Genomic DNA, 19355 nt, shown 5'->3' with positions numbered 1-19355 from the left:
ATTGAGACTGAGAAAGCAGAGATTCAAAGATACAGTAATCGCTTAAAGAAGTCATATGGGGCCCCAAGGAAATAGGTTTTTATGCAGGATCTTGCATGCATTACCTGAGAGTGGCAGGTTCAATTGAGACATTCAAACAGAAACTGAAAAGGAAGAACGTGCTGCATTGTGGGGACAAGATAGGGGTATGGCCGAAGTGAATTGGTCTTTGGAGAGCTGACCAGCTGAATGGTCTCTTTCTGTGCTGTTGTCATCCTGTGTTTGCTCAAGTAATATGCACAAAAGACCGTCAGTTTCTGATGCCATTCCAGCACAGGGAGGGAGAGACAGGGGAAGGTTTAAATTGTCCTGGCCAGATTTTTAAACCTTTCTCCTGAGGAGCCACTGTAAATACTGACACTCTCCCAGGGATCCCCTGTAAACATTAACACACTGAATCTGGGAAATATTCAACCACACTAAGAGGCACTCCTGGCTTCCCAGTGGATTCTAAGTGCCTGAACATCTCCCCCCGCAACCCCCAAATCAACATCACTGACAGAGTTGAGAATAGAATGGAACCGCAGGCGTGTGAGGAGATTACTGGAGTGTGATGTCCCTGTGGAGTTGTTATCCAATTAAGAAATCGCCCTGTGTGACTTGAGAAAAGAGAATGAGACATTTCTGGATGTGAAAAAAGAGCTGTGTACGAATTCACTTTAACCATTTGCTTAGTGACTGTGCGCGAGTGCCACAGCCAATTAATACCAGCTCTGCAGCAGCAAAGAGTCCCAAATGATCAACTGATATTTCAGGACGATTCAGTGTATGCCTGAGATAAACTAAGCGGCTTGTTAGAGTCATCAGGTCAGGACTCTGACCACTGCACTGGAATAATCACATGATATCAGTAGAATGGAGCAGCAGATTCCTAATGGGACAACCTGAGAGTCAAGCTGCATGATGCTTTTATCTAGTGTGTTCTGATAAGACACATACTGTACAGTGCATAAGAAATCAATATTTGCTCCAGTCGGGGTTAAATAGCTCATGAAGGAAAAGGCTCCGGAGTGCATGTGTGAAATGTTCTTCTCTTCCCCTTCACATAGATTAAACATAATCACTAAATTATTGTGTCATATGGCCCCAAGACTCAGTCAGTACAAGTGTGTAGGCAATTGTGCTGCTCTGTGCAGACCCTAGGTCAGTGTTAGCTGGTCAGTGGTAATAGACAGGGATGGGGATGTGGGGAAGCACCAAGGGGTACTGGAGTGGGGTACAATGTAATCAGGCCAGGTCTCCCCTGCAGGGAGTTGGCATTACCCTGATTATGACGGGAGAAGCAGCCAGCTTGCTAAATGCAAAAGCCAATGATACCAGTTTGGGAAAGGTGTCATGTTACATTGCAGCATGATGGCCCAATCTGAACATTTGGGCTGTGCTGTTTGTTATTGACAGGGCAGCTAGATTTGAATCTGGGCACTTGTTATAAAATGGGGCTGATTAATGTTTATTACACTTGTGTCCAGAGACTTTCTTCCTGACTTGCCCTGTCTCCTCCGCTCTCCTGCTGTTTCTCTTCTATGCTCTCATTTCTGTTCTGTCAGTTTTTCTCTCTCTTTCTCTACTTTGTCTCACTAACTTTGTCTCACCCTCAGTTTCCTCTGTCTTAATTTTTCAGTCTCTTTCTGTTTCATTCTCCCTACCTCTATCTGATTTGCTGTCTCTATCTAACTCATTGCATTTATCCGACTTACTGTCTCTGCCATTTGTTTTCCATCACTGCCTGTGTCTCTACCTTTGTATCTATCTCTTTATCTCTCTTGGCCTCTCTCTGTCTCTTTCTGTCCTAAATCTCTCCATTCCCTTCATCTGTTTCACTCACTCTTAGACTCTGTTTCCATCCCCACAACCCCTCCCACCTTTTCTGACCTCTCTCTCTCTTTGTCTCTTCTTCACACTCATTTTCTCTCTCCCTCTCACTACCTCTCTCCCTTTCCCCTTCACAGACACACAGCAGTCCTGATAATATTTAGGATTTTTTTTCAGGCTGTCACTTGTATATTTTTGGAGGAACACTTCACACCAGCACGAAACTCCTGCAATGAATGAGATCATCATTTCTCCAAATCTTCAAGAGAACATTAGTGACGAGGTAGAAAGAGAGACGGTTCCTCTTGTATATAAAACTCACCAGATAATGGCTGCCATCTGCCCTTATTGTGTCGCCCGGGGCACAGTTACTGTCTGACCTTGAGGTGCCTCCAAACCACGATTAGATTAGATTAGATTAGATTAGATTCCCTACAGTGTTGAAACAGGCCCTTCGGCCCAACAAGTCCACACCAACCCTCCGAAGAGAAACCCACCCCCTCTATATTTACCCTGACTAATACACTTAATACGACTGGCAATTTAGCGTGGCCAATTGACCTACCTACACATCTTTGGACTGTGGGAGGAAACTGGAGCACCTGGAGGAAACCCATGCAGACACAGAGAGAATGTGCATTTCCACACAGACAGTTGCCCGAGGTGGGAATTGAACCCAGGTCCCTGGCACTGTGAGGCAGCAGTGCTAACCACTGAGCCACCGTGCCGCCCATATGAGCCTCCCTGTTTGTCTATTCTCCTTTTCAGCCCCTCCTTAAAATCTTCATCTTCTTGGTGTAGCTTTATGCTATCCATTGGAATATTTCCTCCTTTGACATGGTGTCATTAATATCTGACTGTACCTTGGGATGTTTGACCACATTAAAAGCACTGTGTGTATAAATACAAGTGTCATTGCTGCGTTCTGCCTTTTAACGATGTATCCCTTTTACAGTCATCCTCTCACACTCCCATTTATTCATATCCTCTATCTCTGTTCTTTTGGTTGACAGCAGTCTGTCATAATGTGGTCATGTTTCACATTTGGACATTGTACTATAAGTTCTGCTTAGATTCACAGTCACCTTCAATCCCAAAAAGAGTGCTCTAAGCATTACCTTTACTTGGTCAATGGTAGTGATAGGAGTTATAGGGAGGCGGTCACACCTAGGTTACAGGATAAAGGTAGCTGGGTGCCCGTCAGGAGAGTGAAAGGGAACAGGCAGACAGTGCAGGGAGTCCCTGTGGCCATTGCCCTCAATAATAAGTATACCATTTTGGATACTGTTGGGGGGGGGGAAACGACCTACCGGGGCAAGCCTCAGCGGCCAGGTGTCTGGCACTGAGCCTGGCTCTGTGGCTCAGAAGGGAAGGGGGGAGAATAGGAGAGTGATAGTGACAGGTGATTCAATCGTGAGAGGAACAGACAGGAGATTCTGTGGGTGCGAATGAGACTCCCGGATGGTATTTTGTTGCCTAGGTGTCAGGATCAGGGATGTCTCGGATCTCGTCTACCCCAGGATTCTTAGGGGGGAGGGAGAGCAGCCAGAAGTCATGGTACATATTGGTACCAATGACATAAGTAAGGAAAGGGATCAGGACCTGAAAAGAGAATATAGGCAGTTAGGTTGGAAGCCACAAGGCAGGACGAGCAGAGTAGTAAACTCAAGATTGCTACCAGTGCCATTTGCTAGTGAGGCCAGGGACAGAGAGTGAGTGCAGATGAACATGCAGGGCTGGTGTAGGAGGGAGGGTTTCAGATATGTGGATCATTGGGATATTGTCTGGGGAAGTTGGGACCTGTAAAAGAAGGAGGGGTTGTACCTGAACTGGAGGGGCACCACCAACCTGGGTGGGAGGTTTGCTAGAGCTCTTCGGGGTGGGGTTAAACTAGATTGGCAGGAGAGGGTGGGAACCTGAGCTACAGATCAGATGATGGAGTAGGTCGTGAACAGCCAGATACAGTGTGCAGAGAGACCGTGAAGAGGGATAGGCACTTGATAGGGCAAAGTTGCAGTCAGTCTGATAGGTTAAAGTGTGTCTATTTTAATGCAAAATTTATCAGGAATAAGGGTGATGAATTCAGAGCATGGATCAGTACTTGGAACTACGATGTTGTGGCCATTACTAAGACTTGGATATCATAGGGGCGGGAATGTTGGATATTCCAAGGTTTAGGTGTTTCAAAATGAATAGGGGAGCAGGTAAAATAGGTGGAGGAGTGGCATTGCCAATTAGGGATAGTATCAAAGCTGCAGAAAGAGATCTTCAAAGAGGGTTTGTCCACAGTCAGTATAGATGGAAGTCAGAAGCAGGAAAGGAGCAGTCACTTTATTGGGAGTTTTCTACAGACATCCCCCCCCCATAGCAACATGGAGGAGCAGATTGAGAGGCGGAGTTTTGAAAGGTGCAGAAGTAACAGGGTTGTTGTTGTGGGTGACTTTAGCTTCTCAAACATTGATTGGAACCTCCTTAGTTCAAATAGTTTGGATGGAGCAGTTTTTGTCAGGTGTTTCCAGGAAGGAGTTTTGACTCAAGATGTAGATAGGCCGAATAAAGGGGAGGCCATATTACATTTGGTGCTTGGCAACGAACCATGCCAGTTGTCAGATCTCTCAGTGCATTTCAGTGATAGTGATCACAACTCCCTGACCTTTACTATACTCATGGAGAGGGATAGGAGCAGATCGTATGGGAAAGTATTTAATTGGGGGAGGGGTAATTACAATGTTATTAGGCAGGAATTGGGGCACCTAAATTGGGAACAGATGTTCTCAAGGAAATGCATGACAGAAATGTGGAAGTTGTTTAGGAGGCAATTGCTGAATAGTACTGGACAGGTTTGTCCCACTGGGGCAAGCAAGGGATGGTAAGTTGAAAGAACCTTGGGTGACAAGGGATGTCATACATCTAGCCAAGAGGAAGAAGGAGGCTTACTTCAGGGTGATGAAGCAAGGATCAGACAGGGCTTTAGAGGGTTACAAGGTAGCCAGGAAGTAACTGAGGAATGGATTGAGGAGAGGTAGAGGGGTTATGAAAAAGCTTTAGCAGGTAGGATTAAGGCATTCTAAGGCATTCTACACTTATGTGAGGAACAAGAGGATGACCAGAGTGAGGGTAGGACCGATCAGGGATAGTGGAGGGAACTTGATTCTGGAGTGTTGCTGGAAAAGTGCAGCAGGTCAGGCAGCATCCAAGGAGCAGGAGAATCGACGTTTCGGGCATGAGATGGGCCTGAAACGTCGATTCTCCTGCTCCTTGGATGTTGCCTGACCTGCTGCGCTTTTCCAGCAACACATTTTCAGCTCTGATCTCCAGCATCTGCAGTCCTCACTTTGTCCTTAATAAATATTCACTACTGAGAAGGGCCTTGATGTTTCTGAGGACATTGTGGGGCAAAATGATTTGCTCAAAAAGGTTGACGTTAAGAAGGAGGATGTGCTGAAAAGTTTCACGTTCATGAGGTAGATAAATCCCCAGGGCCAGAGGGATATAACCTAGGCAAAAGAGACGACTGTGGATGCTGGAGATTAGAGTCAAGAGTGTGATGCTGGAAAAGCACAGCAGGTTAGGCAGCATTCGAGCAGGAGATTGGATAGGTGGGAAGGAAGATGGACAAGTAGGACAGGTCACGAGGGCAATGCCGCGTTGGAAGGTTGGATCTGGGATATGGTGGGGGGGAGGGGAAATGAAGAAACTGATGAGTCAGGCACTGAGGAAGGAGATGTGGCAGTGCTGCGCCCTTAGCAATGATCTTTTTGTCTTCACTGTCCACTGGGTGGCAAATGTTCAAGAAGAAAGGGAATAGAGACAATTCTGGGAATTATAGACCAGCCAGTCTTATGTCCGTGATGGATAAAGTATTGGAGAGGATTCTGAGAGACAGGATTTGTGATTACTTGGAAAAACCATAGTTTGATTAGAGATAGCCAGCATGGCTTTGTGAAGGGCAGGTCATGCCTCATAAACTTTATTGAATTCTTTGAGGCTGCGACAAAATACATTGTTAGGTAGAGCAGTGGATGTGGTTTACATGGATTTTAACAAGGCATTTGATAAGGGTCCTCATTGTCAGTTCATTCAGAAAGTAAGAAGGCATGGGATACAGGAAAACTGGCTGTCTGGATACAGAATTGGCTGGGCCATAGAAACAGAGGATGGTGGTAGATGGAATGCATTCAGCTTGGTGACCAGTGGCATTCAGCAGGGATCGGTTCTGGGACCTCTGCTGTTTGTGATTTTTATAAATAACTTGGATGAGGAAGTGGAAGGGTGGATTAGTAAGTTGGCATGAAGGTTGGTGGTATGATAGATAGTGTGGAGGGCTGTTATAGTTGCAATGGGACCTTGACAGGATGCAGAGCTGGGCTGATAAGTGGCAGATGGAATTCAACCGGAAAAATGTGAAGTGATTCACCTTGGAAGGTCGAATTTGAATGCAGAATGCAGGGTTAGAGACAGGATTCTTGGCAGCATGGAGGAACAGAGGTATCTTGGGGCTCAAGTCCATTGATCCCTCAAAGTTGCCACCCAGGTTGCTAGGGTTGTCAAGAAGGTGTATGGTGTGTTGGCTTTCATTACCGGGTGATTGAGTTTAAGAGCTGCGAGGTTATGCTGCTGCTCTATATAGCCCTGGTTAGACTATACTTGAAATGTTGTGTTCAGTTCTGGTTGTCTCATTATAGGAAGGATGTGGAAGCTTTAGAGAGGATGCAGAGGAGATTTACCAGGATGCTGCCTGGATTGGAGGGCATGTCTTATGAAGAAAAGTTGAGGGAGGTAAGGCTTTTCTCATTGGAGCAGAAAAGGATTAAAGGTGACTTGATAGAGGTGTACAAGATGATGAGAGGCATTGATAGAGTGGATAGCCAGAGACATTTTCCCAGGGCAGAAATAGCTATCATGAGGGGGCATAATTTTAAGGTGATTGGAGGAAGGTGTAGGGGAGATATCAGAGGTAGGTTCTTTACGCAGAGTGTGGTGGATGCGTGGAATGCACTGCCGGCAGTGGTAGTGGAGTCAGAGACATTCGGGACATTTAAGTGAGTCTTGGATAGGCACATGGATGATAGTAAAATGTAGGGTATGTAGGTTACTCTGATCTCAAAGTAGGGTAAAAGGTCGGAACAACATTGAGGGCCGAAGGACTTGTACTGTACTGTGCTGTTTTATGTTCTATGTAGATGTGACCAAGATGTTGGGGTGCCATTACTTATGTTATCAACCCCATGGAACACTTTTGGTTTGGTCCTGGTTATAATAACTAATAACTGATGGTGCTAACTAATAACCACACTTTATGTGGTCGAATAAAAGAGGAAGATTGACATTCACAGAGCACGTGTTAGAGCACTAGACATCTCCAAAGTGCTCTACAGTCAATTAATTACTTTGGTAGTACAAGCACTGTTTTCATGCAGGAAATGCAGCAGCACAGCAAGATCTCACAAACTGCAACAAGATAGTGACTTATTTACCTGCTCATGCAATGTCGGCTAGGGATAAGTACTGGCTTGATGCCAGGACAACGTCCACTGTAGAGTCATAGAGTCGTAGAGATGTACAGCATGGAAGCAGACCCTTCAGTCCAATTTGTCCTGCTGACCAGATACCCCAACCCAATCTAGTCCCACCTGCCAGCACCTGGCCTATATCTCTCCAAACCCTTCCTATTCATCTCCCCATCCAGATGCCTTTTAAATGTTGCAATTGTACCAGCCTCCACCACTTCCTCTGGCAGCTCATTCCATACACACACCACCCTCTGTGTGAAAAGGTTGCCCGTTAGGTCTCTTTTATATCTTTCTCCTCTCACCCTAAACTATGCCCTCCAGTTCTGGATTCCCCCACCCCAGGGAAAAGACCTTGTCTATTTATCCTATCCATGCCCCTCATGATTTTATAAACCTCTATAAGGTCACTCCACAGCCTCCGATGCTCCAGGGAAAAACAGCCCCAGTGTATTCAGCTCCTCCCTTTAGCTCAAATCCTCCAACCCTGGCAACATCTTTGTAAATCTTTTCTGAACCCTTCCAAGTTTCACAATATTTTTCCGATAGGAAGGAGACCAGAATTGCACGCAATATTCCAAAAGTGGCCTAACTAGTGTCCTGTACAGCCGCAACATGACCTCCCAACTCCTGTACTCAATGCTCTGACCAATAAAGGAAAGCATACCAAACGCCTTCTTCACTATCCTATCTACCTGCGACTCCACTTTCAAGGAGCTGCACTCCATGGTCTCTTTGTTCAGCAACACTCCCTAGGACCTTACCATTAAGTGTATAAGTCTTAATATTTATTCTTTTAATACTTATTTTTTCCTGGGGTGTTGGTACAAACAGCATTTGCTGCCCATCTTCAAATGTCCTCACGCCTAGTGGGTTGCTTGGCCATTTCAGATGGCACTTTAGAGTTGGCTATGTCGCTGTGGGTCTGGAGTCTCAGACTGGGTGAGGATGGCAGATTTCCCTCCCTAAAGGACATTAGTGAGCCAGATGGGCTTTTAATGATTACTCTTACAGATACTAACATGCAACAACAGATGCTATTCATTGAATTCAAATTCCACAAGCTTCTGTAGACCTCTGGATTGCCAGTTCAGTGACATTACCACAATGTACTTTCTTCTAAATAGTGCCCTGGGAACAACCATGAGCAAGTTTACAGGTTTTTGGTTCATACAAAGGACGGCACCTCCCACAATACAGCACTCTTTCAGTACATCACTTGTCAGCTTAATTCTTGGAGTGGCACTTGAAGTCGGTAACGAGTGGTGAATGTACCATCAGCTGAGCCACAGCTGACAGATAACGGAATGACTTCCTTCATTTGAACCATAACCATTGATGGACAGGAATAGAGCCTCAGGCCTGTCTCCAGCAATTGTCATACTTTATGTAACAGTAACTCGACAGTCTGTACCTCACCTGAGATTGGACCTCCTGAGAGAAGCAAGAAAACAGATCAAAACCCAGGCACTCTTTGGATTTCAAAATGCAATGTTAATTGTGCCAGATATTACTTCTTTGAAATGCAAATGTGGTTAGAATGTTCAGAATCATCTCAAGTAATTATAACGACTTATGCTATGGTGCAATGTTAAGTGCAAATGAGTCAGTGGGCAGCCAGGAGACTGTCATTCACGCTTTATGTACTTAAGTGCTAGAAATTATTAATATCTTGATTGCTTGACATTGAGAAAAAATATCCATTTGTTCTTAAAATGAGCTTGCCTTCAATTGGAAGAAAATTAAAAATCATATCAAGGCAACTATCTTACTTTGGTTTTAGTTCTTGGCTTTGTTCTTCCAAATCAAATGTGGTTTGACAAACAAATCTGATTGGAGTTCAGATGGGTCCTTACCTGGGCGGCATGGTGGCTCAGTGGTTAGCACTGCTGCCTCACAGCGCCAGGGACCTGGGCTCAATTCCACCCTTTGGGCAACTGTCTGTGTGGAGTTTGCACATTCTCCCCGTGTCTGCCTGTGTTTTCTCCAGGTGCTCCGGTTTCCCTCCACAATCCACAAATGTGCAGGTTATGTGGTTTGGCTGTGTTAAATTGTCCAGGGATGTGCAGGCTAGGTGGATTAGCCATGGGAAATGTGGGGTTACAGGGGGATGGGTCTGGGTGTGGGTGTGGGTGAGATGCTTTTTGGACGTTTGGTTTGGACCTGATGGGCTGAATGGCCTGCTTCTACACTGTAGGAATTCTATGAATTTATCAGAAGCACAGACCAAGAGTTCTAGAAATGAACTGCTGAAGCTACAGGGCTCTCTATTGTTATAAACCAATTTATGTATTTAATTTGAATATCTCTGATGATGTGCTTCTACTTAATTAGTTTATTCATAAATAAACCTGATGATTAATTTAACCTGAAGATTATGATCCTACTACCTTCTGTTTCTCGTCTGCCAGAGTTCATGAGCATTGTATATCAAATGCCTTTGATATATAATGCCCATGAACGTTGTGGTAATTGAGACAATTGCTATCCCTTCACACACAAGTGATTGAAGTTTTACTTTGCAGCATCTGCTGACAGGGTTTACATTGGTTCCAGAAGCACACGTAAGGTTTTGTGTGAATTGTAACATTGAAGCCCCATTTGATATAGTGTGGAAACAGGCCCTTCGGCCCAACAAGTCCACACCGACCCGCCAAAGCGCAACCCACCCAGACCACATTCTCCTACATTTATCCCTTCACCTAACACTATGGGCAATGTAGCTCGGCCAATTCACCTGACCTGCACATTTTTGGACTGTGGGAGGAAACCAGAGCACCCGGAGGAAACCCACGCAGACATGGGGAGAATGTGCAAACTCCACACAGTCAGTTGCCTGAGGCAGGAATTGAACCTGGGTCTCTGGCGCTGTGAGGCAGCAATGCTAACCACTGTGCCACCGTGCCGCCCATTTCTTCAGTGGTTTGTGAAGATCCCAAAGCTATGATTTGTAGAGCCTGGAAATAATTACAGGCTGGAAATAAATGCTCATTTCTTCAACATTGCTACAGGATGTCTTCTTCTCTGACAGCTCCAGCTTCTGCTTCTGTAATTGTCTTCCCATTGATTTCTGACTGCTCCCCAGCGCTGTCTGCTTGGGGACTACTAATAACAGCACCTCAACTATTGTGCATCTCTTCTCTTGGAATGATCCTTTTTCTGGTAACCTCCCTATCTTTTTTTTTCTCTCTCTCTCTCTCTTTGCCTTTAAGTAGTAAAGCTCCTGATGAAGGGCTTTTGCTCGAAACGTTGATTTTCCTACTCCTCGGATGCTGTCTGACCTCCTGTGCTTTTCCAGCACCACTCTAATCAAGACTCTGGTTTCCAGCATCTGCAGTCTTCACTTTTGCCTAGTAAAGCTCAAGTCAACAAACAACTTAACGATGATCTCTGTGGGTAACTTGCCAATCATTTAGTGAAAATCACGAGTTCTTGGAGTTGCTATTTTGAATTCATTGTTCAAAAATGGCATTCTGATCTTTTATATATGAAAAAAGTAGAGCTTTCAAATTGAAAACAAAAATCCATTTTTTCTCCATCCAAGGTCATAAGTAAAAATAGCATATTAGGAATCTTAATTGACCTCTCCAACAATGTTGTCAGACTTGCTGTTTGTTTTCTGTTTTCAGTTCAGATTTTCCATTTTGTTTTAGATGGTCCAGACGAATATGCCTCCTTTACCTAATGGCCAACTGAAATGAAATGAGATGCTTCTCATTTGAGCTCGCTGTATACCAGCTTGTCTCTGATAGAACATGGCTGTTGCATTTGCCAGGCTAAAAGTCGCTGCATTCCCAAAAAGTAGGCTAAGTTGCATGGAAACCAGTAACACGATAAGGGGCTGCACAATTTTATTTTTAAATTCCTTGGCAAGCCTGATGTTTACTGCTGACCTTTCCTAATTCCTTCAAGAGGCTGGAGAATCCACTGTCTTCATCATAGAGTCAAAGAGATGTACAGCACAGAAACAGACCCATCGGTCCAGCTCGACCATGCTGACTAGAATCCTAGACTAATCTAGTCCCATTTGCCAGCATTTGGCCCAAATCCCTCTAAGCCCGTCCTATTCATGTGCCCATCCAGATGCCTTTTAAATGTTTTATTAGTACCAGCCTCTACTGCTTCCTCTGGCAGTTCATTCATTCACGCACCACCCTCTGCGTGAAAAAGCTGCCCTTAGGTCCCTTTTATATCTTTCCTTTCTCACCCTAAACCTATGCCCTCTAGTTCTGGACTCACCACCCCAGACTTTGTCTGTTTATCCTATCCATACCCCTCATGATTTTATAAACCTCTATGAGGTCACCGCCTCAGCCTCTGACGCTCTAAGGAAAATAGCCCCAGCCTATTCAACCTCTCCCTATAGCTCAAATCCTCCAAACCTGGCAACATCCTTGTAAATCGTTTCTGAACTCTTTCAAGTTTCATAACATGTTTCTGATAAACGCCAGGTAACTTCATCAGGTAACTCATTTCTTCAGGAAGGAACAGTGCTCCGAAAGCTGTACTTCCAAATAAAACTGTTGGACTATCACCCGATGTTGTGTGAGTTTTAACTTTGTTTACCCCAGTCCGACACCGGTACCTCCATTTCATTCTATTGGATAAGTAAGAAGTGAGACAAATGGCTTTCTTGATCTGTACCGGTCCAAAGGGACCCTGAGGTATAGGTGTAGAATTTGGCAGAGCAGGTTGAGAAACTGGTTAAAAAAGTACATGGGATTGTGGGCATTAGAAATCAGGGCATAGACAACAAAAGCAAGGACTATTAGTTCATAAGACCAAAAGAAACAGGAACAGGAATAGGCCATTTGGTTCCTCAAGCCTGCTCAGCCATTCATTCGGCTCATAGCTGATCAGGCCTTCCTCACATCCACTTTCCTGCCTTTTCCCTTACCTTCTAATTCCCCAACTGATCAAGAATCTGGACATCTATGATGAGCCTTCATTAATTCTGTGTTTTGAGCTCATCTGGATTGTTCTATCCATTTCTTTGCACTTTTACAGAGTTTGTGAAAACATTAGGGAGGATGCAAGAAAGACTTAAGTTCCAGGGATGATGGACTTGAGCTACAAGAGCATGTTGGAGAAACTGCAGTTGCTGTCTTTGTAGAAGAAAAGATTGAGGAATGATCTGAGTGATGGGGTGGGCAGAGTATTTATGGAGAAGCTGTTGGCTGAGGGTTGAGAACCAGAGGAGACTTATTTAAGGTGATTGGTGAAGGAAAACCATCTTTACACAGGGAGTGGTTGTGATCTGCAATGCATTACCCCTGAGGCCAGTAGAAGGTAATCCAATCATGGATTAAAAAGGGATTTGAATCGGCACTTGAGTGAAGATTTGTTGGTCTGTGGGACAAGGACAGCATGTGGGACTCACGGAGTGGCAGTGGGCCAGTATACACCTGCAGAATGGCATCTTTTTGTCCTCTAAATGTTTATGCATTGGATTACTTTGGTCACTGACATTTGATGTTTCCCATGACGACATCAGATTTTCGATGAGAGAACCTTGCCTTTCAGATTTCAGACTGTTTCTTTGTGTTTCTCCCCCACCAAGGTCCATCGTCGCTCTGCTCAACATTTGCTGGATCTCTGCTGTGCTAACAGGGGCACGTTCATCAAAGTGGGCCAACATCTGGGCGGTTTGGACTATCTGCTACCTGAGGAGTACACCAGCACATTGAAGATCCTGCATAGTAAAGCCCCACAGAGCAGTCTGCAGGAAATTCACAAAGTCATTGAGGAAGATCTTGGCAGAGAGGTAAAGTGGAGACTTGCACTTGATCTTCTTCATTCTTAGAGTCATAGAGTCATAGAGATGTACAGCACGAAAACTGATTCTTTGATCCAACTCGTCCATGCTGACTAATTATCCCAACCCAATCTAGTCCCACCTGCCAGCACCTGGCCCATATCCCTCCAAACCCTTTCTATTCATATACCCATCCAGATGCCTTTTAAGTGTTGTAATTGTACTAGCCTCCATCACTTCCTTTGGCAGCCCATTCCACAAATGTACCACCTTCTGTGTGAAAACGTTGCTTGTTAGGGTCTCTTTTATATCTATCCCCTCTCACCCTAAACCTATGCTCTTTAAGTTCTGGACTCCCTCACCCCAGGGAAAAGACCTTGTCTATTTATCCTATCCATGCTCCTCACGATTTTATAAACCTCTACAAGGTCACTCCTCAGCCTCCGATGCTCCAGGAAAAACAGCCCCAGTGTATTCAGCCCCTCCCTATAGCTCAACTTTCTCCACTGCCTCCAACATACTCTCATGCGCATTATCAGAGCCACATATTACACGTGAAGTATCACACACAGTTCACACACTACATGCACATCACACACACACACTTACACAAAATACATGTATCCTCTTGTTAATCTTCATGTATTTAATTATACACTTCAGAGCATTTATCTTAATTATGTTTTAAGATCTTGAGTGATATTTTTAATTTTGATATTTTTAATTAAAACAGTCCAGAGTATTTATCATATGCTTATTTTTAATACCATGAGTGGGTCAAATGATGTGTTGGTGTCACAGAAATGACCGTGAAGATGTCTCTTTAACACGATGAATGCTGATAATTAGCCACTGAAGCGTTAAGAGTAAGCAGCAATGAATAAGGCTCATATTTATAGAGACAGCAAGAAAGGAAGAGAGAGAGACAAATATAAAATGGGCAGTGGGACAGATAAATGGAAAAAGAGTGAAGCAGAGAAAAGAACTGAAAGAAAGCAAACCAGAGAAATACAGAAACATTAATAAATGGGATTCAAATGAAATGGACACAAAAGCATGTGGGACGGAGTCTTACAGGTGTCTGAGTGACGTGAGCTATGGCAAGCTAAGCAAATCAGGCAGTGAGGCCCACCTAGAGTCTCGCTGGATTGACATGATATTGGGATCATCTCAATCCAGCTTTAAGCTTTTCACAAACAGTGCGTTGAGATTTTCACTCAGCAGCTGCGAGATGCCAACTGGTGTTCGTTATTGATTCTTGGGTTAACTTATCGCTATATTGTTAGTATTCTGAGCCCCATCTTCCCAAACTCACTAATCCTGGTGGTTTCAGCCTCGCTGCTTAATCTGTACAACCTTCATGGTGGACACCGGATGACAAGGTCTCAGGGTGTGATCTGTGGGCATTTGTATCTGCCATCTGCCAGCTTATCTTGATCATCCTGTCGCCTCCACTGTGCACTGGCAGTGCAGTGGAAGCATAGATTGCAAAGCAGAGCACATCGGTCTTTGGTCCTGAGGACCAGTGGCTGGCCGTTGGGATGCAAGGGCTGAACACCTTTCCAGAAGACCCTGAGAGTGCTGGACCTGACTCTACATGTCAGCCACTACCTTGTCCATGAAGGCAGCCAGACAGCAGCCTCTGGACAATGAGCGCCATTGTGTCCTTTCTGCTCCCTTTTGCTTCTTGCTGTGTATTTGGATAAAGTCCCTGACTGCTGACACCACAGAACCCTCTCTTGCCTGGGGCTCAGCAGACGGCTACACTCTGGCAGTGCTCTGAGTGGCAGGTGCTTGGGCCCTTTCTTCCTCGACCAGCTCATCAGATTGTGGAGCCACACACTCTGTCTCTGTCTATGGCTTGCACCCAAGTGTCTGTATTTGGGACAGCAGGAGGCAGTCTACTTGATGCTTCCGCAGAGGCCTTGGTATTCTCATCTTCAGGAGCACGGTTGTTGTTCGGTTTGTAGAACCTGCAAGAACAAAGAGAAGGAAGGTGCTATGGCCAAGGTTGGGAGTGGTGTTCAATGATAGCAGGTGGGTGCGTGGCAGTGACATGGAGAGTGCTGCTTAATCACAGCAGGACATGTACATTACAGTGTTACCACAGCAGTAGTCTTGGTCTTCTCCTGTAAGATTAGATTACATTACAGTGTGGAAACAGGCCCTTCGGCCCAACAAGTCCACACCGACCCGCCGAAGCACAACCCACCCATACCCCTACATTTACCCCTTACCTAACACTACAGGCAATTTAGCATGGCCAATTCACCTGACCTGCACATCTTTGAATCATTGGAGGAAACCGGAGCACCCGGAGGAAACCCACACAGACACGGGGAGAACGTGCAAACTCCACACAGTCAGTCGCCTGAGGCGGGAATTGAACCCGGGTTTCTGGCGCTGTGAGGCAGCAGTGCTAACCACTGTGCTACCGTGCCGCCCACAAGAGCCAGGATTCTCTGGAGGTGAGGACACAGATGTCGGGCCCATCTCTCCACCCTTTTTTAGTATGCTGAGGCTGATACAATTACAATAAAAGTCAACTGGATGGGTATATGAATAGGAAGGGTTTAGAGGTTAGGATATCTGGTTGGCATGGACATGGTGGACCAAAGGGTCTGATTCCATGCTGTACATCACTATGACATGCACAAAGGTACAAACAAACACACACACACAGAAATGTTACATAAATATGTATATAAATAAAATGTGATTACTATGCATGCTAGACTGGTACGCACATGCCCACGTGTGTGTGTGTGTATATATATATATATATATATATATATATATATCGATAGAGTGGGCTTTACCCACCGAGAGACTTAGTTACAAGAATCGTTTGCAAATGCTGCACTCTGTACATTAAAAAAATGGCATTGAGAGCAAACTGTCTGTTCCGCTCTGCCTATAGGGAAGTCGATTGTGCCTGGCATGTGGGTGTAAGGAGGGAATCAGCAATCAGCCCCAGTTAGCAGGGTCAGAGAGAGACCCACAGGCCAGCCAGCATAACTATCTGAGAAATATTCAAGCGCTTTTTGTTTGTGTTTGGTTTCTTTCTGTGTGCAAGCAGAGGGCAGGGACGCTGAGGTTCTGAAGGGCAAGGGCAGAACCTGCAAATTACGCTGTTTCACATCATTACCTTCTGACAGATTTTTTCTCCCAAATCTCGGAGTTAGGGGAGGGCAAGGTGCTTCATCCACTCGCTGCATCCTCTATTTTATGGCTGCTATGGGAAGGATGTTTTCAGGGAGAAAGAGAAAGAAATTCACCTTTAGATGGTCTTTAGTCATTGATCCGCCTTAATTTATTTGATGTACTGGAGCTGCAGTCACACTTCACTGATTTCAGCAAGGCAGCTGGGCAGGCTCACTAACATTTCACAGTAAGAGCACCCCCTTCAATTCACTGCTTCGTTATATGGGCTGCATTTAACCCATTCACTTAACTCGCTCACCGTCTCTTATGATCGAGTGGGGAGAATGAACACAGAAATGGGATTTCGAGCCCGAGGCTGGTGAAAAATATATGTTTTTTGTTTGTTTAAAATGTCCTCTGGTTTCCAGCTGTTGGGCAGCCTGTGTACTTTGGGGCAGGTGGGGCATTGGGTAGAATGGATCGAAGAGTGTGGCGCTGGAAAAGCAGCATCCAAGGAGCAGGAGAGTCGACGTTATGGGCCTTCATCAGGAATGAGGCTTGTGGGCCCAAGGAATTGAGAGATAAATGGGAGGGGAATGGAGGAATGGAATGGGGCTGGGGTGAAGTTAGTTAGGAAAGTGCTAGGTAGATGAAGGTGGGGCTGAAAGTGATAGGTCAGAGTGGAGGGTGGAGGATATGGGTAGGAAGGAAGATGGACAGGTAGGACCCTTCAAGAGGGTGGTGCTGAGTTGGAAGGTTGGGACTAGGATAAGGTGATGGGGGGGGAAATGGGGAATCTGGTGAAATCCCCATTGATCCCATGTGGTTGGAGGGTCCTAAGGCGGAAGATGAGCCATCCTTCCTCCAGGCGTGGTTAGGGTTTGGTGATGGAGGAGGCCCAGGACCTGCATGTCTTTAGCGGAGTGGGAGGGGGAGTTAAAGTGTTCAGCCACAGGGCAGTGGGGTTGGTTAGTTTGGGTGTCCCAGAGAAGTTCTCTGAAATGATCCACAAGCTGGCGTCCTGTCTCCCCAGTCTGGAGGAGACCACATCAGGTGCAATGGATGCCATAGTTGACATGTGTGGAAGTACAGGTAAATTTCTGTGGAAGGATCCTTTGGGGCCTTGGTTGAAGGTGAGATGGGATTTGTGGGTGTAGGTTTGCACTTCCTACAGTGGCAAGGGAAGGTGCCGGGAGGAAGGTGGGTTGGTGGGAATCGTGGACCTGACAAGGGAGTCGTGGAGGAAATGGTCTCTCCGAAATGCAGGTGGACAGGGGGAAGGGAAATTTATCCCTAGTGGTGGAGTCTGTTTGTAGATGTCAGAAATGGCGGAGGATGATGTGATGTATCCGGTGGTTGGTGGAGTGGAAGGTGAGGACCAGGGGTGTTCTGTTCTTGTTGCGATTGGAGGGGTGGAGTTCAAGGGCGGAGGTTCAGGGAGTGGAGGAGATGCACTGCAGGGCGTCGTTGCAGGGCGCAGGAAGCAAATAGCAGTCTTTGAAGAAGGAGGCCATTGGGATGTTCTACGGTGGAATTGGTCCTCCTGGGAGCAGATGCAATGGAGGTGGAGGAATTTGGAATAAGGGATAGTGTTTTTACAGGAGGCAGGCTGGGAGGAGGTGTAGTCCAGGTAGCTGTGGGAGTTGATGGGTATGTAGGGTTGAGTTGGTTGCCAGAAATGGAAATGGTGAGATCCAAGAAGGGGAGGGAGGTGTCCGAGATGGTCCAGGTGAACTTGAGGTCGGGGTGGATAGTGTTTGTGAAGTTGGTGAACTGTTCAACCTCTTCGTGGGAGCATGAGGTAGCATGGATACAGTCATCGATGTAGCAGAGGAACTGGTGCCAGTATAGCTGCAGAAGATGGACTTGGGGAACCCAAATGACAGATGTCAAATACTTCGCTGAGGGCAGTCTGTGTGTTACCAGACAAAATCTTTGTTCCCTGGTCCTGAGGGGTAAATATGCTTAAATAAATAATTGTGCATAAAAATATGAAAGAGGTTCTAAGGTACCTGAGGGCTGATTTGAAAGTGGGCTTCACTACAAGCAACTTAGGCTGTCTCTCCTTCAGGCCCCACCCTGCTCTCCCAGCTCCTTGCCACCAATTTCTCCCCTCCATCCCTGAAGATGCTGGCACTTAACAGGCGTAATGCCACAGTTCGTGGTCTCTATGTGGTGCATTGTTCAAGCACACTGTCAGACCCATCTTCATTACTGAGTCCGAAGATTGTAGATTCAATCCCACCGTGGAGACTCGAGCAAAACTCTTGGCTGGCGCTCCCTAGTGCATTACTAAAGGACTGCAGCACTGTCAGATGTGCCGTTTCTCAGATAAGATGGTCATCTGAGGTACTGTCTGCCCTATGAGGTGAATGTAGTTAATTTAATGGTAGTCATTCAAAGAAGAACAAGGCACATAAGCCCACTCCTCAACAATCCTATACCACAATAGCAAACATATGTCAAAAGTATTTCAGTTGCTTAAAGGCACAGTTGAACTTTCTGATTTTGAGAAAGGTAATGTATAAATGCAAGTCTTTCCGACTTCCCTTTGTTGTTAATGAATGAACATCAGCAATCTGTTTAAGAATGGAAGATTCTGTGTTCTGCATGAATATATTTACCGGCACAAGTCAGTAGATGGCAGTCAAGAGCAGGAGCAGGAACAGCCAAACCTGGGGCATGGGGAGCAGTTGGTGAACTTGTCTCAGCTCCCTCTCCTGAAACAGGGAAAAGACCCTGCACCATCCAAAACTGTAGAGTTGAGCTCAACACCAGTTAGACACTGACATTTTCTACAAACCCACCGACTCCCACAGCTACCTGGATTACACCTCTTCCCACCCTATCTCTTGCAAAAATGCCATCCCGTATTCCCAATTCCTCCGCCTCCGCCGTATCTGCTCCCAGGAGGACCGGTTCCACCACAGAACACACCAGATGGCCTCCTTCTCTAGAGACCGCAATCTCCCTTCCCATGTCGTTAAAGCTGCCCTCCAACGCATCTTGTCTACATCCCGCACCTCCGCCCTCAGACCCAACCCCTCCAACCGCAACAAGGACAGAACGCCCCTGGTGCACACCTTCCACCCTAC

At 45.7% G+C, this 19355-nt stretch overlaps 1 protein-coding gene across 3 annotated transcripts in view; it reads left to right on the top strand.

Moving 5' to 3' along the window:
* The window catches only part of adck1 (aarF domain containing kinase 1), a 575359-nt gene that overhangs the window by 181462 nt on the left and 374542 nt on the right, over positions 1-19355 (top strand). For all 3 annotated transcript variants that reach the window (XM_043697036.1, XM_043697034.1, XM_043697033.1), the window contains one exon: positions 12922-13125. In XM_043697036.1, coding sequence (XP_043552971.1) covers positions 12922-13125 — 204 coding nt within the window. The remainder of the gene's footprint in view (positions 1-12921; positions 13126-19355) is intronic.

Source organism: Chiloscyllium plagiosum, chromosome 10 (assembly GCF_004010195.1).
Source record: "Chiloscyllium plagiosum isolate BGI_BamShark_2017 chromosome 10, ASM401019v2, whole genome shotgun sequence".
NCBI classification, from domain to species: Eukaryota; Metazoa; Chordata; class Chondrichthyes; order Orectolobiformes; family Hemiscylliidae; genus Chiloscyllium; species Chiloscyllium plagiosum.
This window is presented reverse-complemented; position numbering and strand designations above follow the sequence as displayed.